Source organism: Dermacentor silvarum, chromosome 5, assembly GCF_013339745.2.
Source record: "Dermacentor silvarum isolate Dsil-2018 chromosome 5, BIME_Dsil_1.4, whole genome shotgun sequence".
NCBI classification, from domain to species: Eukaryota; Metazoa; Arthropoda; class Arachnida; order Ixodida; family Ixodidae; genus Dermacentor; species Dermacentor silvarum.
Genome location: NC_051158.1, coordinates 70,786,511 through 70,809,396, shown reverse-complemented (window position 1 = coordinate 70,809,396; position 22,886 = coordinate 70,786,511). Strand labels below are relative to the sequence as shown.

Genomic DNA, 22,886 nt, shown 5'->3' with positions numbered 1-22,886 from the left:
GGTCACGTGTAACATTTTGCGCGCCTTCTTCAGTTGGCACGGTCGGCGTTCCCGCCTAAAGTGCCGAGGATACTGGTGACACGTTTTGCCGTTTTCGCAGTATTTTTGGCCTTTTGTCCTCCGTTTGCGATTTGCGCCCTGCTTCACATAATAGATAGCAATGCTTGTCATAGGATCCTGTGATTTGCCGGTCAGCCACAAACCGAGGGGTCAAATTCAGGTAATGTTAACTAGGAGCCCGCCGTATTGCTCAGCAGACTGCTTAAATACATATGTTATTACCTTTACAGCTTATCATCGGCCCCATGTTCTCGGGCAAAACGTGAGTGGTGCCTTTGCTCAAGTGTTCAGCTGTTCAGTGTTCAAATATGTCCACTATGGATTTCTGCCAAGTTTATTTGGTTAACAAGTACTTGCTGTGAAGCGAAGTTTACGTGACGATGCATGTTGTTTGCTTACTGTTGCCCTCAGGACGGAGCTGATGCGGAGACTGAAACGTTACGAGGTTGCAAACCACAAGTGTTTGATAGTCAAGTACGCGGGCGACACCCGTTATGACGAAGAGAACATAAGTACGCACGATAGGTAAGAATGAGCACCTGCTCTAAAGAGCTTTCACGCAGTGGAGGCTTGACTACGGCCATAAGTTTGCATATGCAGTAATCTGCACTCAGAATTCTGAGTGCCTTCTCACCAATTTCGAAATGGTGAGAGTACTTACAAGTACTTGAAAAATGTGAGCATGAAAGAGTGCGGTGAACTGAGTTGAAGCGAGTGTGTGTGTGTGTGTGTGTGTGTGTGTGTGTGTGTGTGTGTGTGTGTGTGTGTGTGTGTGTGTGTGTGTGTGTGTGTGTGTGTGTGTGTGTGTGTGTGTGTGTGTGTGTGTGTGTGTGTGTGTGTGTGTGTGTGTGTTATTTGCCGGACGAGTGTCGCATCACTGAGATGTGCTTATGTTTGGCCCCGTGTGCACTTTCAGGCAAGCCATGGCTGCTGTTAAAGCTACCACACTGTCACACCTCAGGGCCATGTCATCTGACTTCAGGGTCATTGGAATTGATGAGGGACAATTTGTAAGGATGGTTTTCTTGTTATTTTCAGGTTAAACATACTGCCACTTGTGGAGATATCCTAAGCTTCGTGGGTGTAAAGGTTTGAGTATGACATAGCTGTCTGTACGGAGTCATTAAACAGCAACAACCCACGAAGTTCCAATTGTCACATGAGCGCAATGCTGCTGGGAAAGCTTTATATACGGTAATTTCTGCTGGAAAATTGGCCATCATTTACTTTTAATGTGCATTCATTCAGTGGGCTATCACCTGCCATTTAAATGAGATACTCTTGATAAATATTCACCCATTGAGCATTCCTCTATTGTATTCAGCAGGTTTGCTGGCATCTTCAACAGACTAGCACAAACAGTGCAATGGCACTGGACAGCAATTGATGTTTCCTTCCATGAAGCATTCACCTGTAGTGGCACTGAATGTTAAAATATAACTCGCATGTTGTATTGGTTTTCAAAAAGTGTCCTGGTGTCCTAAGTGCTTCTGTGACAAATGTCTCAGTTTACTAAATATAGGAAATTAGAGATAGTTATATTAGCTAGGCAATATTTGTACCCACGGCAGGCATTACAATTTGTGATAATTGCCACTGGGTTTATTAGTGAACATATAATTACTAATCAACCTTTTATCGTGTTATGAGGCACGTTGTAATAATAATTGCAGAACTAAGTCAAATAGTGCACAAAGCCTAACTTTTGCTAGAAACCTTGTAACACTAGTTGTGAGAAATGACCTCTAAATGTGCCATGAAATGCATTGCTGTTCTAGTTGGCAGTTATTTTGTACATTTTCCCATAGCACGGAAACAAGTGAAACCGAAAGGCAATACACTTGCTGCACATTTTGAGCACTTATTTCTTGACACTGGCGCAAGGAATTGAGTTTTTGTCAAAATGCTATGCTTTTTGCACTGCCTGTCTTCATATTCTGCAGTTAGAGTGTAGCGCCCACCGACGCTCCTATGCAGGGACGCTAAGGTCGGCGCTCTTGGCCGGCGCTTTGGGGCCGGCTGCGGATGGCGAGAATAAAGTTGGGCGGCGCGTGCTAGCGGCGCAAGCACGGCACGCACCAGTCCGTTCTAAAAGCCTGCTGAGCTGGTCTCCTTGTTCTGGCGCTCCGCTGCGGCCCCTCGGTTCCAGACAGTGGTGACCCGAACGCGATACGAACACGCAACCTTCTGCGTGTTATGCAAATAATGCACAGTAGTCATTATTTATAAGGCTAATAGTGTAATTGTGTTACTTAATGTTGATATCTGCTACTGTGACGCAAATTTTGCTGCCACTGCTATGAAGCTCACCCAGTAAAAATTTTCTCCCAGAATTTTTAATCATTTGAGCCAGTCGTTGCAGAAATACACAGTATACAGTAAGCAGTTCTCTTCTTGTTGCTAGAGCCTCTGCTGCTACATAAGCCATGTAATTAGTCAAGATACAAAAAATAGTCTGACTTGCTCCAAGTGATGGCAAACAATATTACCTTGATTCTGTCCTGCTATGTGGTGCTTACATGTCTTAAGTAAGCCAAATAATACCAAAATAAAGATTAAAGTAGCCATGATTATGCTGCACGGTCTTCCACTCTCCTGGATTATGTTGATGCATTGCTCTGCTACTACTGGTTGCTTTGCTTGCAGTTTCCCGACATAGTGGAGTTTGCAGAAGACATGGCAGATGGTGGAAAGGTTGTAGTCATCGCAGCCTTGGACGGAACGTATCAGCGTCAGGTAATTGCACAAATTGTGCATTACAACATTTCGGTTCTGGCTCATCTACTTTTGCTTAGTTTCTTTATCGGTGAGACTGAATTTGAAACCTGCAAGAGCAATTTTTCATAGTGCAACATTAACATGCAGGCATTTCTTTGAACATAAGGAAATATTGTTACTTGAGGTATAAATGTTCAAAAGGACCTTTCAAACCAAAACCATAACAAAAGTGTTATGCAATACTTTTTGCTGGCTTTCACATGCACTCTTTCAGGCTTGGAAAAATCTTTTATGTAGCACGTATTGAGCAACAGAAAGCTTGATTGGGAATTTTGCAGAATGGTCTACAATTTTCTCATTGACGCTTTTGCTCTGAATATAATATTTGAGCAGTTGATAAATTAATAACTACTTATGTAACTAGGCAAAATACAAAAAAATTCTGACTGGCTCGAAATAATGGCAAACAATATAACCTTGGTTCTGTCCAGTTATGTGGCACCTACATGATTTTTAATTTTGGCATAAGTTATCTAGGACACCCAGTAACATTTAGGTATATATGTGTGTATATATTTTGTTTATCTTGTGTAATTGCATGTTTTAACATAGTTACTTCACTAAACAGTAGGTTTGCATTTGTTTTTTTGTAGCTACTAATACTGTGGAACCTACTTATAATGATCCCAGATATACAGTGGAATCTCGTTAATACGATTCTGCATAATATGTTTTTCGGGATAATACATTTGTTTTTCTTTTCCCCATAATGCGATTTGGTTGGATGATATGGTTTCTGGATGATATGCTTTATTTTCCCGTTTCCGTGAAGATTGTATCAACAAGATTCCACTGTAACAACCTATCGGTTATAACGACCACATTTCATAACATTTATGATTTTCTGACCCTGCCTATTGAAACTGTCCAGATATAATGAACGTTGTCAAAAGCACCGTACTGTTGCAACAAACACTTCAAACCCAGTCACTGTAAAGGGAAGGTGCTCGTGAAATTACCCGCCATAGTTGCTCAGTGGCTATGGTGTTGGGCTGCTGAGCACGGGGTTGCGGGATCGAATCCCGGCCACGGTGGCCGCATTTCGATGGGAGCGAAATGCGAAAACACCCGTGTACTTAGATTTAGGTGCACGTTAAAGAACCCCAGGTGGTCAAAATTTCCAGAGTCCCCCACTACGGGGTGCCTCATAATCAGAACTGGTTTTGGCATGTAAAACCCCATAATTTAATTAATGTTTTGCTCGTGAAATTCAGACGCTCAACTGAGTTGGACGCACATTTTTAGGGACATGTGGCTGAGTGAAAGTGCATGAAATTTGCTAAGTTCACCCTCTTGCTCTTTTGAAAACAACGTAGTCCAACTTTAATGATAAAAAAATTTACTGAGCTTGAGCGGAATCATCAAAATCCATGATGTCATGGCAAGCTGGTGCAGGCATAACCACCCATCTTTTTCTTGCGTCTTTTCTGTCTTACCAATCCTCCTTCGTGGTAAGAGTAGCTTTCTTGGTATTGTAAAATGGAAGTTTAATAATGCATCTCAAGTTATTTTTCTGTGTGGTTCCCTTTAAAGCAAGCATCTTACAGTTTGGGTCTGTAGTACCATACAACATGCTAAACGTAAAGGGAACACCAAACTAGAATCAAGCAAAATTTACTTGTAATTTCATGTTTTATTTGACAAAAGGTGACCAACGCCACATGTCGGATAGTCATCTGTCCAAGTTCCAAGTTTCGGTTTTTGTTCAATAACAAAAAGGCACCCGACCCTTTTCATTTCCCTGTGTCTTGTTTTCATGCATATTTTTTTTTTAATTTATAATGAATATGTGCCAACTAGCCCATTTCACCATGCTTCTTTAATAGCTTTAGTATTGTGTTCATACATGTGGAGTCTAGGCCTCAAGCCTTAAAAATTAGGTTTGCTCTGGAAGAAAATCTGTATTTCAAGTGCAGCCTATATGATGAAACCTAGGTTTTTCAGAAATGCAAGAACTACAATCTAATAGAACCAGCTGCAAGCAGTTACTGAGGCAGCTACTGCCAAGGGAAGTGACTGAAATAAGTGTTCACCTTACCTTTGTTACATGGACAGATGCCTTCATTAAATTTTTGCTTTTTTTCTCTCCTGCAGGGATTTTCAAGCATTCTTACGCTTGTCCCACTGTCAGAGAGTGTCATAAAGCTTTCTGCTGTATGCATGTTATGTTATGCTGAAGCAGCCTACACAAAACGTCGAGGACAGGAGAAAGAGGTTGGTATGACGTCTCTCTCTGTTGATATAACAATTTCTTTAATGGTCACAGTACTGATCTTTAGTTGCAACTGTTCTTTGGTTGGTCATAGATGCTGACAGTACATAAGACAAGAATCTGACTCAATGCGAGTGCTGAGCATGAGTTAAGAAGGTGTTAAAGCTGTTATAGGTTAGCCAGGCTAAAGATTAGACTTAGGTGCACCTTAAAGAACCCCAGGTGGGCCAAATTAATCCAGAATCGCCCCCCGACGGTGTGCCTCATAATCAAATGGTGGTTTTGACACTTAAAACCCAATAATTTAATTTTTTTAATTAGACAAGTGAAGGAATGACTACACAGACAAGAGGCAAGACATACATCCAGTTTGCTGCATGTTTGATAGCCCTGAGCTTTTCATTGCAAGCAAACATTGTACACAGCCACATTGTTGTCATTAGGCACGTGTATGGTCACCATCAGAAAGCAACAATAGGGAGCTTTATAAATAGTGGACCTGAAGATAGCGGATGCTGTCGGACTTGTGTATGCAAGAAGATTAGAAACATTGAGGTATTGTTAATCCAGGCGAAGTTTTGTTTGCTGTTCGCATTATTTCTTGGGTGTGCTAAGCAGCTTGCTAAATCTATTCCTAAAGCTCGCTAATACCTCTGTTACACGGGCACTTTAAACTTCCATTAAATTTAACGGTCGTTGGGTCAATCACAGTTGAGTACTGTTACACAGCAGCTCCATCTGAGATTGACGATCCCACTCGAAGTAAGTAACTGGTTGAATTTTTGATAGCGGCTTGGTGCTCCCTGAGGCGAATGTTGATGCAACGCCCCGTAATTCGCCTCGGGGAGCACCAAGCCGCTATCAGAAATTCAACCAGTTAAAATTTGGCCACACATTGTAGAATTTGCCCATGCAACCCCATGTTTGAAAAAGCTGAAATACTGTATAAAAATAGAAACCAAATCAACCGCGAGATTGTAGAAGCCTACTACATGCATGTTAACTCAGGCGCATGTGTCAGCCAGACCTCTATCTCTCTGCATAATAAAGAAACTTAAGTTTTTGGATCGCAAGATAGGCTGAGAACTTCTCACCACTTGTATGCGTCACATGATCACATTTTGTGTGTGTGTATATATATATATATATTCACTTGTTCGAAAATAATAAATCAGTGGTCAGTCAGCGCTTGTATCGTCCCTTCCTCTGTCATTTGTCCGGGTAGCACTGCCCACCCCTAAGAACATGTCCAATTTTATTCTTCTGTAAATTTCTTTCTCATGATCAGGGTCCCCTGTGAGTAATTGACCTAAATAAACGTACTCCTGCACCGACTCTAGAGGCTGAATGGCGATCATGAATCCTTGTTCCTTTGCCAAGCTATTGAACATAACCTTTGCCTTCTGCATATTAACCTTCAATCCCACTATTGCACTTTCTCAGTTAAGGTCCTCAATCATTTGTTGCAATTCATCCTGTGATGAATTTTCTGAGAAAATACGGGTTTCTCACTCTGAGAACCCCATACGGGTTTCTCAGAGTGAGAAACCTGTATTTGTCGGAGAGAAAACCTCTCAGTTTGAGGAAAAATTCGTTCTGGTCTGGGAATTCTTCCTCGACTGCGAGGTTTTCTTCTGAGAAACTCGTATGGGTTTTCTTTGTAGTTTCGTGCTACATTTGGGTGGATGACAATTTTTCCCTTTCATGATGCTGCCTCCACCTTGCTGGATTCCATAGAGCTGATTTGCCCTTGTACAGCAAAAAAAAATTGTTTAAGTGAAAATTTTTGTACAGCGCTCATAACAGTTCAGTTGTGTAGGATTCTGAAAAGACTGTGTGGCGTTGCTAAACGCATCATGGATTACTATGTCAAACAGCTGGACATTCAAAAGCATTCAGAAAACTAGGATATTAAATACATTAAAAAACTAATTTTAAGCCCATCTAAGCTATTACTTCTCTTCCTTTGCAGTTGGTTACAGGTTATGTGAATTGTGGTTGCATCCTACAGTGCAATGATGAGAGGTAGTGCTTAATCTCATCATTTCTGCCATCTCAATTCCAGGTTGAAGTCATTGGAGGTGCTGACAAGTACATGGCTGTGTGCCGAGCTTGCTACTCTCAGGACGACGACACACCTCCAAAAGAATGCTAACATTCACCATGCTGCATGTTTGTCGTGATATTTTACCCAGTGACACACGAATGCTTCATGACCATCGCCAAGGATTTCTGTTTTCTACGAACACCTGTGATTGTCCCCTGTCCACCTCCTCTGTTATGAATCATCGCACGACTTGTGCTCTGTGGAATATGTGTACATAAGGCAACAAGAGTGGCTAACCCACCTGCAACTTACCCAGCATTTTCACATTACTGTTGCGTAGCTGCATTCATTTTATGCACAAGTCCTCTCATATATATATATATATATATATCATTATTATACATCACCTACATTGTAATATCACTTTCCACTGTCTGTGTGCACAATTGTATCGTGTCTGGAAATGCAACATTAGCAGCATGTGCTTGCTGCAATTCTCAGCAGCTTGTCCTCGTGTATCACGATATGATCTCGTAATGTGCATAATTTAGTCATTAAAAAAACGACAATGAATTGGCATAAGAAATGCTTACTTTGGGAATTCATTTTACCCACAGATGAATTATCAAAAATACACCTTTCTGTTAAAGGGGTCCTGAACCCCCCTAGGGCTTGGTAAAAAAATCCAGTCCATGGATAGCCTACACTGCTGTGAACATCTCGGCCAAATTTTGCAGTCGTGCTCAGCGCATGGAGCTAGCAAGCGGAGCACAAAGTCGCCTTTTTCTTAAACACTCTCTCTTCAATAGAAGCCTTGTTCTCTTTTCAGCCGCTATATTTTGCCATATAGCATACATCTATTCTCATACGCGGCTGCTATTGGCCAGTAGCTGACATAATTAAGAAGGGTGTTTGGATCGGTGCACTTCTTTCCACTGTTACTATGTATATCTATAGACGAAGTTTAATAAACAGGCTGAAGTAAGCGAACATCTGCTTTCGAATTTCAATAAGTATTAAGTACTTCCGGAAGAAGCAGACTCGTCTGCGCGGCCACCCACATAGGAACTAAGCTTTGGCCAGACTGCTTATTGGTGTTGCAGCCGTTCGGTCTTCCTAATTTTGATTAGATTAGAACATTCAACTAGCCTCAAACCATGAAAAACTTAATGTCAGACCACATACATGCTTGCCAGCGTGCGCTCACTCCTGTTAGCTCCTGGCTAGATGCCTCGGAAGACTTTCCTTCGTATTGAGCTATTGACAGCTTCAAAGTGTGCAAGTTGGATATGGCTACTATCCGTCCGTCAAGCTAGTGCAGGGCAAAGCCAGTCTAGTCTGCACCATGTAAGATGGCCAGGCAGGAGCATATCAGCGCATGCGGCAACTCGAGCCCTGTCGTGCACAAAGTAAATGCTGTGCACACGCGCTACAGTTGCACGTAGCTCAGGTCTGCTATGTAGCGTAGATGCCGCGGGGTGCTGTGACGAGTCTGCTTGCTGAGCGCACTGCGGCTCTCCGAGGACAAACGTGTTTGGCGCGTCGTAGTCATCAAGATTGGAAATATTGGCATCTATGTGAACATCCAAAATGAAATTTTAAGTGCGCGCCATGGTGACGTGCAGTAGGCGGAGCATTGTGGACGTGCCCCGCCACGCTATAGCCTTTGCAGCGCAAGGCATTGAAGAAGGAGCGCCGCAAAGCGGCTTATACACGACCTTTGATTGTCAATAACTCCGCTTCTGCTGAACGCATGTAAGTACTTATTGCGGCAAAGTATTTCTGAAACTGTCTACTTTCACTTTAAATTTATTTCTTGACTTCAATAAAAAGTGGTTCAGGGCCCTTTTAAGATTATCACAGCTTATCAGATACATCCTCAGCCTATTTTTATGTCCACTGGGAACAGGATAAAGGCCTCTCCTAGCGATATTAAAATTACTGCTGTCTTTTGCTAGCTAATTTCAACTTGTGCCTGCCAACTTCCTAATTTCATCACCCCACCTAGTTTTCTGCCATTCTCGACTGCACTTCCCTTCCCTCGGCACCCATTCTGTATAATGACCCACCAGTTACTTGCCTTATGCATTAGATGGCCTGCCCAGTTCAATTTTCTTCTCTTAATGTCAACTAGGATATCGGCTATCTCCCTTGCGCTCTGATCCGCACAGCTCTCTTCCTCTCTCATAACATTGCAGCTAACATCATTCCGTCGCTCTTTGCGCGGTCCTTAACTTGTTCTCACGCTTATTTGTTAACCTCCAAGTTATTGCCCAGTATGTTAGCATCGGTAGAATGTGCCGATTTTTAACTTTTCTTTTCAAAGACAGTGCCTCAAATTGCTGCTTCCGAGATCAACCTAGTTACGGTTTCATTCATTACCTCTATGTTGTCTTCACCTTCGTATTCTAAAGCTGCATATTTGTTAGCGAGCACCAGCCTGAATTGGTCTGTTTTTACCCCTACTGCGTCTAGGCTGGCCTGTTTCTTCTTGACTAATTTTATTATTTCTTTCTTCAAATTCAGAGAAATCCTACACCTCACTAACCTATGGTCACTGCACTTTACCCTACCTAACACTTCTACATCCTGCACTATGCTGGGATCGGCGGAGGGTATGAAATTCGTTTCATTTCTTGTTTCTCCATTAGGGCTTCTCTGGGTCCACTTCCTGTTACTGCACTTCTCGAACAGATTCACTATTCAGTCTATTCCTTTCTACAACTACTAGCATCTCTCCTCTACTATTCCTAGAATCGTAGCAGCCAATTGTTCCCCACTTTTGCATTGAAGTCACCCATGACTACAGTACACAGTTTGCACCATTCTCATTGCTAGTTCAACGTCTTCATAAAACTTATATTTCTTCATCATCATGACTGTAGGTTGGAGTGTAGGGTTGTACTACCTTTAATATATATTTCCTATGTAGATTTACAGTTAAACCTCGCTATAACGAAGTCGGTAAAATTGGCAATTTGCTTCGTCATATCAAAATTTTATTGTATTGAAATTTCACCTTATATGAAAATAAGTACAGTTGCCGATCGATTTTTCTAACACGGAAATGGGCTGCAAAATTTTCCCCATTATCGGGCAATCGAAAAAAGGAAATTTGAATGAGGAAACAATTCATTAGGGAGTAGGCGACGAATGATGCGGTTTCATGCCACATCGACAATATCTTCCCATCGGCGGTACGAATTAAGCGAAGCCAGCCACGTTTTCGCGTCGCGTCCACTCTGCCCCCGCGGCTGATAGCGTCACCCGCACTGGGACGACGCTATCATGGAAAGTGCCGCCAGCGAGGAACGAATGCTTCATCTGCCTCTCGTTTCAACGTGACTCCGCAATTCGAGATTACGCAATCTCTAATGCTAACACGCGGGAAAACAGCTTGCATGATGCCACGCTATCTCGGCACGTCCACTGCGGCAGATTACCTCTAAAACAGGGTGCGCGGCTGCGTATGCCTCTACTTCCCCCAACCCCGCGCGCGCTTGATCGCATTACAAGCTCCCCCTCTCCCTCTTTCCCTTTCATCACACGGGAAGGCGGCCCCCGTGAAGCCACCATCTTGGATCTTATAGCACTTGGACTTCATACGGAACTTCGGCGGTTGCTCTCGTCGCGCGGTGCGCCAACTGAGAGGCGCGTTCGAAAGCAGCTGCTTGTATATAATGCAATCATTTGACAATCTGCGTCTGCAGAAGTTTCCATTTATTGTATCAATATTCCTTGGCCATGACAGTGAAATTTCGTTATATTGACGTTCTAAATACATGGTGTTCTATGGACAAGAGGGTATGAAAGGTTAAATACTTCATAATATTGAAGTTCGTTATATCAAGGTCGACTGCTACCTTCTCATTAATGCTGTAGAATTGATCAGTGTTGCCCGCTATGTCCTCATGAATTAGAAATCCTACCTCATATTCTCTTTTACCTGGAAGACATCTGTAGCAGAGGACGTGGATGTTAGCACTGCATAAGTCTCACCATTAGTTCTAACCACACTAAGGCCAATACAATGCCTCATAATTTCTCAGAGCCCTGCTAAGCTAGTTTCAGTCTAGAGGGTTCGCGTGTTAAACGTTGCCAGGTTCAGTTAATTTCCAGTGGCGGCCTGTCTGGGTTCAGAGATTCTTGGCACCCTATGCATTCCATGCACCATGGACCCAACTTGCGATGTCTCCGAGCGTCGCTTTCTCAGACGACCGGTTGAATGGCAACGTGGCTAGCTACTTTGCAAGAATCGGTTTCGTTTTTGATTTTGAGCAGAATTAGTTACAATTGTAATGCACATGCAAATTTGAGTGGCCACTGTATTAAAAAAAGGTGCACGTTAGAATCATGCAAATACGGCAATTGCAAGAGCCATGAAGGAGGTAGTGGCCGAATACTGCACCAGGGAGGCCAATTCCTGTTCGGTTGGGGAAGTGTCACATTGAAACTTAGTGGGCCTTCATTTGGGTGCACCTGCACTAGTGTAGCCCCACTGGTCTTCGTGTTTTTTTTTTTTTTTCCGGTGCCTAAAAAATGTAGTGAACTGGACGAGGATTCGAACTTACAAGTTTCAGATTAGAAGCCCTGTGTTCTACCTCTGCTCTTAATTAGTGCGCACTTACTTCTTATACAGTGCACTAATTATGCAAAAATGGTTTTAGAGTTTAAAGCAATTAAACTGTGGAGTAGTTTACCAGACTATCAGATTACACGAAAGCGAATAAGTTATGTAAACAAGCATAAATTGAGGGGGAATTTGTGATACGAAACACGAATTCAGTCTTGCATTGCTGCTACAGCACATTCAGCCACCCAGCTATTCGTCTTTTCTGTTACAGCAGCTCTTAGTTCACAAGGGTCAACATCTACAGAGAAATTATGCTCCTGTAAAGACCAATAATTGCATCTGTAGTGGAGAATGCCCCTTGTTGAAAATTGAGCTCATACATTGACCACTGACTCTGTCAAGCTGGATGAATGCTTCAAAATAAAACACCCAACAAGTGCTCTCCACTTGCGCTTCATTTGGCTGCTTGACATTCAATGTAGCATTGTTGAACAGCATTACCCAATTTGCACGAGTGAAATGTTTTTTTTTTTTTTTTTTTTGAGGGGGGGGGGGGGGGGAAGGAGGTGATCATTACTAGCCTCATTCCTGTGGAGTTAAAATAAGCGGAAAAAATGCAGCAGCATTGCTGTGTAAAATACAGTGACAGCTAGCACAATTTCATGCTTAGTGACATTGAGATTATCCCACATTTTTAATGTCACATTACTGTCTAGCTGAGTGGAAAGCCCACCCTTGTGATGCATAGATGATAGAAGGGTCATGAAGGTGACATACTAAATCAGGTAAGACATAAAGCATTCGAGAAGTATAGTTTTGCTAATTTTGCAGTAAAAGGTTGATTACCAGAACAAAAAATTAATGCAAACCTTTCTGAGCCACTGTAGCGTAGTAAACGTCGGAGTATTTGGCTTCTTAGGGTACAATGTAGTCCATTTTCACTGAAAAATCGGGCCCAAGCTGGTGCCATCACTCCATGATGTCACTGAGATGTATCCCGCACAGCTGTATTTGCCTATTGAGAAAGAAATCCACACTGCTTGCTCAGGTAGTTTATTGCATCTCCAGGCCTTCTGTTCCATGCTTGCTTCGCATTTGTTGCCATTAAGTTGGAATGCGAAAAACAATAACATATGCTTTGTGTGAAACAGCAAGCAGGCTCCTCGAGTTTATGCCTCGTTCAGGGTCAGCAGGGCTTCTGAGCTGTGCACTTTTGTCAAGCAACAATTGCTTTTTTTTTTTTTTCAGTATTAAAGAAACCCACAAATATGTTTTAACCACAATTATTGTGACACAACCACTCAGATCTAGAAAGAACGTTCTGTGGAGGCCTTTGTATTAACACCATTAAGAACAACGCATGTTTTTCAAGCTGTGCAATGTTTCAGCAAAAAGTTAAACAAAATGTCCAGTTGGCTTCTCGTGCCACATGACTTCAGCACTGCTTGTCATTGTCAGCTATTCTGCTAAGTTCACTCAAGCAGCTGGTGGTGGCTATCCAACCTCCAAATTCAGCCACCTTATGCAAAACTATGCTCTAATTTCAGGCTATGCAAATGTAAAGAAGTCAAAGTAAGAAGCTGGAACTAGCAGTGATACAATATATACATGCAAGTGTACAGGTGGAACAGATTGTAGGTGTGTGGATGGTTTTTCCAAACCAGTGGAGCTTTGCGATTGAACAGTGCTTTTGGTAGCAGGACTGATTTCCAGAAAAGGTACCTCATGTGTGTACAGGCACATTGACGTACACACTGGTGAGCCATGCGACCTTGGTTTGGCCATTTAAGATATGAAAGTCAAATGTGTGCACAGTCACCTTTCTGGCACGAACCCTTGCACGAGTTTTTAGAGCAGTTTAAACACTATGAGGTCCATTACAATCACACCACAAAAACATGGAAAAAATTTTGCATTGTAAATAAAAGCAAATATTTTCTTGCAAGTCCTGCTGATTGCATTTGGCAATGTTTATAACCAGCTTTCCTTTGCATTTTACAAATGCTGAATGCTCTCTGGAAGACACCATGTGCAGTCACCAAGAATTTGTACGTGCCAGTGACGAAACCGAAGGAAAAAAATCCACTGACCAATGCTCTTTGTCACTTGTCTTCGTGTGTACTTTGTGCTCAACACGTTTCAACCACTACGCCAACACCGTGTGCAAAAGCTGCAGGTCACACGACTCAAACAGTAACGAGAAAGGGTTATTAATTACATAATAGTGTTTCAGCACTGTGCCACCGCACTGTAAGTTGCCAACACAATAAACTGCCTCGCAATGCCTATGCCTACCATCTGCATCCCAGCTAAACTGGCTGCGCATGCGTGGTGCGAATAATTAGCGTGCATGAAGCTAGCAACAGGCCCAGACTATCCTAACAGTACAGCAGGAATGAACAGTCTCGTGCTATTTGAATGAAAGGTTCCCAAAAGGGTCAGTCCATTAAATATGCAGCCTGTTCTACTGGCTTTCGTGGCACTACACGAAGCTCGCAGCAAGTAAAACCTTCACAGTACTTTTCCTGTGCACAGGAGCTATACGTTGTGCGACGATGACCTTGTTATCAACGGTATGCGATTAGAGACATGGTGGTGGTGTGTTGTAAGCTACAGGTGGGTTCAGCCTGGCGATATGAGGGCAGCAGTTGCTCCACCCAAGCGCCTCTCTCATTGCAGATCCTTACAGAAACACGAGGTGTTGAAGAGACGCATGTGGGAGGCGTTTCTATTACAAGTACTCAAGTAGAGTGTCCCTTTCACCACGGTAGCTTGGGCACTACCACAGAAAGTGTTTGATGTGCAGATCCGGTCCTTTGTCGGTGCAGTAGCGAGGCTTCCTCTCGACAAAACCAATCGGGCCATAGACTTGCGTTCCAATGACACAAGGACAAATATGGCTGTTTCAAGATGGCATAGCTAGCAGAGATCGAGAAAGTGCAAAGGGAAATCGTCTAGCCTGTTTGGGAACCCCTGAAAGGGCCCCTCAATAAGTTTGGGCATTACAAGCAGGAAAGCGTGGTGCGTAGATCAGGCGTGATGATGTGTTTGTGCAAAGTTCTACACTGATGAACGGCATGGAAACAGCTGAAAATTCTAATACTAAAAGCCTGTGCGCACTTCCTGTACGAGGCTTCACGCCTTCTTGCATTTTTAAGAGGCACTGTTCTTTCTGGGGTTTTATGTGCCAAAACCAGTTCTGATTATGAGGCACATCGCAGTGGAGGGCTCTGGATTAATTTGACCACCTGGGGTTCTTTAACGTGCACTACAACGCAAGCACACGGGCGTTTTTGCATTTCGCCTCCATCGAAATGCGGCCGCCACGGCCGGGATTTGATCCCGCGTTCTCGTGCTCAGCAGCGCAACGCCTTAGCTGACTGAGCCACCGCTGGCGGGTAATTAAGAGGCACTGTTTTAAGAAACATCTCTCCCCATCAGACATACAAGATGACCTCACGTGCTCAGCACCTGCAGAGCCAGCAGCAGCGCGAACTCTGGGATCGTGCATGAAGGAAAAAAATCCATGACTGGGATTCCTATGAGGCACAAAGTGCACAAAACTGTCTGTAGAAATGCACGGCACGCAGGAAACAAAGAAGAGATACAAAAAAATATAAGCCTTCAATGTACTCCTGAACAACTTGTATTGGCAGAGCTGACGGATGATGTAACTGCATACAATGTTGTACACATTCACTCCTAACTGCCATGCAATGACTCTGTTCACAATGTAGGTGTTGAATAAGGGAGCAAGCGGCCTGCTTTTGTTCTCTTCGCCTTCCACTCCTCTCAACTTGCAAGTGCTTCTGAGCCTCTTCTGACTTTCAACAGCATCTCATTGCTCTGGACGTTGAACATTTTATTTTCATGCCTTGAAAATTTTATCCTGATTCTCCTCACTTGCCTTTTTTTCACAGGTGCATCAGAATCGCCCTAGCTTGATTACACTTACTGATGCCTCTGCTCCTATAGTCACTGCCGTTGATTACGGGCAACATTTACTGCTCTTGGAAGCCACTGACTTGGCGGAATCGCTGCACTTGTGAAGCCATATCCAACTTTATTGTTCTGCGAGAAATACTGAAAAAACCGGAAATACTGATGCGCTACCAAACTTGGACTACAAAGCAGTAGAAGAGCTAATTGTTTTCACAATTATTGCCACCAGACCTACACAAGAACTCTTCCGAGTAGATATGGTGAAATTGCCAAAATGAGGCTTTTGCAGAAGCATGGATTTGTCCATTGTAGCAGCTTGGAGCAAATGTAGGAGCAGTTCCACCACTGCACATGACTCAATCTAGTACTCTGTCTAGACCATACTCCCGCTATTGCTTAAAAGCTTCAATGCAGATTCCCTTCAATGATAAAAACTGCCTGTGTGACAGGTGTACAAATAACTAAGCCCTACAATGACGCTGCCCAACTGATGTCACCACTAACTTGAGTGGAAGTTCTGAGGTGGCATTACCACATCCCGTCAAGATGAATTCAAGACAAACATCTGTCATTTATGTGCTCCTGCAAAGTGCTGCAATGATATATGAAAGAACTTCGACAAGGAGACTTTTTGTCAACTCGAAAATATGTAAATTCTTTATTGCAACTGTGCAATATAGTATTATGGTATAACCTGGACATAGGAGAAGCAATAGACTTCACTCGTACACTGTTTGAAAGAAAACACAGCACTGGAATGTTCGTTGCAGGAGGTAAAAACCGACATTTATCTTTTGGTCAGTCTGCACTGCCCGTTTCAATTTGCATGTTTCCTTTGTGAATTTCCCTGCATTTTTGCACGAAACCATTAGTGAAACCAGCACCTTAACAATGCATAATAACTTGTCCCCTGTACAAAAAAAGACCATTTTCACCTTTGGAGCTGTTCAGGCAACTAGCAATAAGATTTGACTGCTATGCATGCCCGTGAATAATTTGCCACATTCTGTCATTACTGGAAATATCTAAACAAGGATTCTCAAATTTTTTCTTTTCAACACACACACACACACACTTCACAGAATTTAATTCCAGAGCCCATCAGCCATCAATAGTAATACAGCTTCAACAGTTCTTCAAGAGATGATTTTGATCAAGCACTGGAGCACTGTTACCATGAGCTCCTAGCAGAAATTTTAGCTGTAAGAACAAATCCGCAGCACACTACAGCTGATCTTTTAATTGTATGCGCAGATCCGGTGTTTTGAAAGAATGTGAACTCAACACTACATTGCACACATTACAGTACAATATGGCAGTACCTATAGGCTAGAATGAAAACTGCATGCAAAATAGCCCCAACGTCTGTTCTTTGCATGTCCCTTCAACAACTGCAACAACTGTCAGCGTTCACACTATGCTTATTATCACAAGGAAGTGCTTTGTCACACAGTGTATGCATACGTTTGCCTCTTGCATACTACTCATATCGCTGTAGCAAGCCTTTCTGTAAGAATACACTAAATGGGGACAATTAAGAGAAATACGAAATTAGTTAAGACTGGCACAGTATCCTTTCCGAACCTGTATTTCAGGAAAATATACGTTATTAGTTGGGGCAAACGAAACCTAGATTCCATTTGAATTTCGCGCGCACACTGCACTTCGACATTGTCGGCAGGTTGTCGCAAATATTCTAGCACATTGGCTTATCTTCATACTTTATGTGCAGGAGAAATCCAGACAAGTTGCTGGGCGAGAGAGACTTCGCTCATGCTCAAATGCAATGTAACCCGTCTTTCTCAGTAAATGATCAGCTTCTGGCACTAAACATCTGTGAAGTTACCTGGAGTTGGAGTTTTGAGCTGGTATTGGCACCTGTCTATCACATCCTTTCTGGCTTACCAAGCCTTCCCCTGAGGCAAGGCTGACCAATATAAATGCAAATTTTGCAGTGCAGCCTACCAATCTAGCTAAATTTGATATTTCTCTTCACTGTCCCTTTATAAGGCATCTCTGAATGTTCCCCAAAATCACCTTGCAGCATTGCACGGATCCCCATTCTGCCTGTATTGCACCATTTGAAACCCCACCGCACGCCAAGTTGAGCCATACGCCGAGCATGAGGCAATGGCTTTCCTGCAGACTCCATTCCTACGTTAAATGACGAGAAATGTGAACTCTTCAGACTTTTTTCTACTCCCGTGGATGTTGCGACCATGCCTTGACCCAGCATCAAGGGGAAGTGAAAAATGCGAAACAGAATGACAAAGTTTGTCTTGATTTCGAGGACGTGAGAAGCAGGGTTCATAGCAGCTTGAGGACCACGTCAAAGCATTATCGAGGACTGAAGCAGCGTTATCCCTAATGCGTGCACTGGCTGTGCCCCAACAGTGGACATGTTGGCCAAATGACATCGCTACTCAATAGACACCACTTGGACAGCTTAGAAGGGTCCAAGGCCACACCAACCATGTCTTGGGCCATGAACACAGCAAGGAACTGGACAACTCCAGAATGGAGGTCAATGGTGAAGCTGAGGACTCTAAAGGAGCATGACTCCACACCATGGTCACCTGCTCAGCAGGCTATGCAGGTGTTCGAAAAGCAGTTGAGCAGATGTTAAGGAAGTGTCCTCACTACAATCAAATTCAGCACAAATACTTAATCTTTCAGTACAGAACAGTGATAGAGCATGTGTCACAACACTGTCCCTAATGGGCAATCCAATACTGGGACTGATAATTTTCCTTGCAATCTTTCGTCCCTCCTTTTTTCTCCTCTCCCATATACACAGGCCTTCAAGCCACCCCTTTCAAATATTTATGACATTTAAAAGCTGTAAAACGAAACTAGCGACCACAAGCAATATTTTTTTCACTTCCCACAGATGTAGCAACTCAGCCAGCATCTCCCGACGTGCACGATTAAGCTGGATTCACTTTTAGACTGCACCAGCTTTGTGGCCAGGTGTCCAAAGAAAATCTGTCATGCTTAGCCAGAAACGAAATCTGAGGATATGCAAGTCCTTCAAAATGCCGTTTTGGCATTAGATGGTACTAAAGAGTTTTGAAAACTGCTACGAACCCTGCGGAAGGAAAGGTGCAGAACAACAAGACTCTCGGCATATTTTGGTGCCAGTTGAGTTGCAACAAGCTGCTAAATCACCTTGTTTGGCAAAGGTGACAAGAACAACAGCTTTCCTTGTAAGTGCAGCTCATTAGATGTACCGATGTAAAAGAACTACTCAGAAACTATAAGTGAACATTTGCACTTCACTTCTAAACTCTACGTGAGCATCTAAGATGTGAACAAATACTGCGTATAAAAAATTGAGTTCCGCGAGTACAGTGGTGAAGTTCCATCACGTTAATTTATTTCAAGGCACATTGTTCACTTTGTGCAATGAACGGCTAAGTTTTAAATGTTATTTTACTTTGAACTTGAACCAAGGCACATTTGATTTTTGTTCTACGGCACCTTAATAATCTACAATGTGCAACATTTTTAATGCTGCCCAAAGAGGAGCACTCTGCACATCACCGCCAGGACGATAGAGCAATGTGTCTCAAGTCGTACAAAAGACTTTGGAGTGTGATGAAAATGCCTACAAAATGGAGTGAAAATGTGAAAATTCCAAACTTAACAAAACTGCAATGGACTCCGTCTAAAACAAACATGAAAGCACCTTGGAAAAATACGCATCACAAGCCTGCTTAACAAAGTGAATTAAATCTATGAGAAACCTAACAAAGGTCCTTGAACAGGTGCTTGATGAATTTTGCTAAACAGTGTGTTAAAGAGAGTCCATTGTACAAGAAAAAAGGCAAAGTCTTTGGGCCTTGGGGTGTTCGCAGGCGACAAGGTATTCACATCTTTCACAATGTTACCGTATTCTCGCACATATAACCTGCACCACCAGGTACAGTTGAAACTCGTCATAACGAAGTTGCATCAGACACGAAAATGCCTTCGTTATATGCAATATCTGTTATATCCGTGTTCATTATATCGAGGTACCACTGTACAACACTTGGAAAAGAGCAAGTTCACTCATATAAGCCATGCAAGTAACAGCACATGACTCACATCCTTACAAAAAGGCATTCGCAAAGTTCTGTGCAAAACAGAGCACCAAAAACAATTTTATATTTTATGTACTCCGTCATTACTGCTCCTCTCTCCACGGAAATGGCAAAGTTTACTGCCATGATGTCACACCTCCATGCTCGCACTTCGCCCTTAAAGCTTTTCGGCGCGATTGACGTACTGGTACGTTCTCCACTCCCTCCAGTCGGATGTGCTCAGTAACACGAAGTTGCCTATCTCCGAGGTAGTTCCGCCATCTGTTCTATAATCATGGAAGCATACTTTCTCATCTCTCTCGATTTGGTCAATCTTTGTTGATCGCTACCGCAGCGCTTCATCGTTTGAATATTTGTGCCGTAGTGCAAGGACCCCACTTTTGAGTATTCTTGCTAACTGTCATACCTTTACAGATCGTTTTTTTCTTTTTTTGACCCTGACACTGCGGCACTATAGCGGAGATGCGCTCATCAACACAAACTAGGTAGGAGATAAAACACAAAGGTGTAAATGTGAGGAACATATTAAGCGTGCATTTACAACTATCCGAGTCACTCTTTCCCATCTGAATAACTGAAAATAAACTGCTGCATTCATTTTGTAATATTGGAGGGAAAAAAAAAACAACAGGGGGGGTGTCAGCTCCAAAAAGAAACTCGGCACTCCAAGCATTAAAGCTTGCCAAATTCCTAGTGCTGGTAAATATGCGTGAAAATACGGTAACTCTTCTGCATCTTTCCCGAGAGCCGCATCATCCAGTTCGCGATCGCACACGTTTTGCGCCATTGTCCCGAGGCCTGAAACAAACCGTGGACACTGCCTGAAGTGTCTTTCCTGCCCGAAGAGCGTGAAGAGAGTTCACACATCTGCAGTTGATAGCTTGTGCACCTTTTTGGCTATTTGTGTGGAATGCTCCCTGAAGCCAGCAAAATGACGGGAGGGGGCCTAACGACAACACCAGCTGGTCTCGTGTACTACTCATTGTGGCACTTGAGTTCCTGCGTTCGGGACCATGGTTGCCACAGCAGGTGCCATGCTGCTCCACAGGGCTCCCAGCTGGAAAAGGTGCAAAGAGAGAAAAAGGGGGAACTGCTTTAAATTATGGGGTTCATTGCACTGAAACTGCACAGTGGGCTGCGAGATACGCCGTAATGGAGGACTCCAGATTAACTTTGACTACCCAATTAAAGAACAGTACTTGAGGGGTTCTTGCCCATTGAAATGCAGCCGCCACTGCTGGGAGTCGAATCCGTGACCTTGTGCTGAGCAGCATCACACCACAGCCAGTGAGCCACCGCAGTGGGTGGAGCAACACTTTATAGACAATACGTGACACTTGCAAGTGTACTTCTCCGCATGTCTTGTCTAAGTTAACTGAGACGGTGGGCCCTAGTCTAGAATTGTAAATAAGGCACCACCATGCCAACCGGTGCCACATACTCGGTCACTTCCAGCACCCTAGCACCACCGAAGTTTCCAAATGCTTCTCTCGGTTTGCAACATCACTAGTAACAGAACTTGGTCAGAGCGAGTTAGGTGCGTGGGAAAGCCTACTTGCAGAATTTAGCATACTGTCTCTTCAAGAAACTAAATGAGAAAATCATTCACTGCTGTGTCCCTCAAGCACTGGAGCGAAGAACAATAATAGATAAATAGCAGCAATTTCCTCTTTCCCAATCATGAGGGGCACCAGCGGCATAGTCACGATTACAGCCTGACAAATTTTTAAGTTCTGGCATTTTACGTGCGAAAACCACAATCTGATTATGAGGCACACCACAGTGGGGAGCTCCAGATTTATTTTAATCATACGAATTTATTGCGTACTCAATGGAGCATATGCAAACATTTTTGCATTCCGCCCCAATCAGAATGTGATCGCCATGGCCAGGATCGATCCCATGAGCTTGTGCTCAGCAGCAAAACATCCTAGCCACTCAACTGTGGCAGGTAGCCGAATATTTGAAATTTCAAAATACGAACTGAAGACTTGTCTTAAATCAGATATTTTATTTGAGAATTTGGCAATAAACTTTCCATAATAATAGCAAAATTTGTGAGGTTACTGCAGCTATTGCATTCTTTGGATCAGCGTGGAAAACGACGCCAACACAAGAAGGGAAGAACACAGGACGAGTGCTGTCTAACAACTGAAATTTATTAAGAAAAATACAAAAAAAAAAGGAAGACACCATCTGTGTGTGCATGTCATTAGGTCACATGGAATAAATGGCTAAGCATTTGCATCTCACAATCTAACAGAGATAGACGGCTCCGAAACGCAAACATCACGCATCTTTTGCATACGAAAGACTTCTGTAAGTTCACAAGCTTTTTGTCTTTGTGCTTGACGATGATTGTCGCTCTATCTGTACTTCAGTGTTGAAGATGGCAGGATAAATGCTGCACAATGGCAGCTCGACTAGTGCTCTCCGTGAAACCAGGCAACAAACACGGCAACATAGTTATTGTAGCAGACATGTGGCATAAAAAAAAAAAAAGGAAACATATACAGCCAAAGCAAAAATTTGACGTTTTAGTTTCAATGGCAGGCACTCTGGGCATTCCGAATTGTGGAGCCCTTGCGGAGGTAAGTGGCACTGTACGACAGCTCCCTCACCTTGGCATGGCCGTTAGCCTGTATGCGGACTAGGGCGCGGGTGATGCTGCCCAGTGCCTCCATGTGGGCGTACACCATTTGGCTCTCCAGGTGGACGCAGTGCAGAGAGAACTGTGTTCGGTGTTCTAGCTCCTGCGCCTGCTTCATTGGATCTACCTGTGATAACACCAGGTAAAGAACAACTGAAGTTCTGCGGAAATCCACAATACAGTCACAGCAACAGCTGCAATTTCCTACCGGATCATTATGTATGTTAGAAGAGATGCACAAACTGACACATACAAGAGCTCACTTTTATAAGCCTGTTTAAAATTTAGAATAAATCCTCAGCTTTGACAAAATCAGCTATGCTGTATGCTGATGCGGGAACTTGTAATCCCATCACTTAACATGACTGCCCATTAACAATAAATTTTCATGTACTTACACCTCCGAAAGAGTTTGAGGACTTCTTCACCATTCTATTGATGGCCTTGTGGTGACCAAGGACAACACCGCTTTCGTGACGATCGCACAACGCCTGTTGACAAAGTGTTTTCAGGGGATCAGAAGAGGGTCATACAGCAAA

The 22,886-nt window shown here is 43.1% G+C and overlaps 2 protein-coding genes across 2 annotated transcripts in view; one reads left to right on the top strand and one right to left on the bottom strand.

The window, feature by feature from the left end:
- The first annotated feature begins 4 nt into the window (after positions 1 to 4).
- Positions 5 to 8,087, top strand: LOC119453481 (thymidine kinase, cytosolic). The gene is made up of 7 exons (XM_037715521.2): positions 5 to 220; positions 291 to 322; positions 472 to 585; positions 977 to 1,070; positions 2,707 to 2,796; positions 4,933 to 5,052; positions 7,116 to 8,087. Exons 1-7 carry the CDS (start codon positions 161 to 163, stop codon positions 7,203 to 7,205), a joined length of 600 nt encoding a protein of 199 aa, XP_037571449.1. The 5' UTR covers positions 5 to 160; the 3' UTR covers positions 7,206 to 8,087.
- An 8,153-nt stretch (positions 8,088 to 16,240) lies between these two features.
- Positions 16,241 to 22,886, bottom strand: part of LOC119453478 (sorting nexin-8-like) — a 29,486-nt gene continuing 22,840 nt past the window's right edge. The window contains 3 exon segments of the mRNA XM_037715512.2: positions 16,241 to 20,754; positions 22,319 to 22,474; positions 22,746 to 22,838. Of these exon segments, the coding sequence (XP_037571440.1) occupies positions 20,677 to 20,754; positions 22,319 to 22,474; positions 22,746 to 22,838 (327 nt within the window). The 3' untranslated portion in view covers positions 16,241 to 20,676.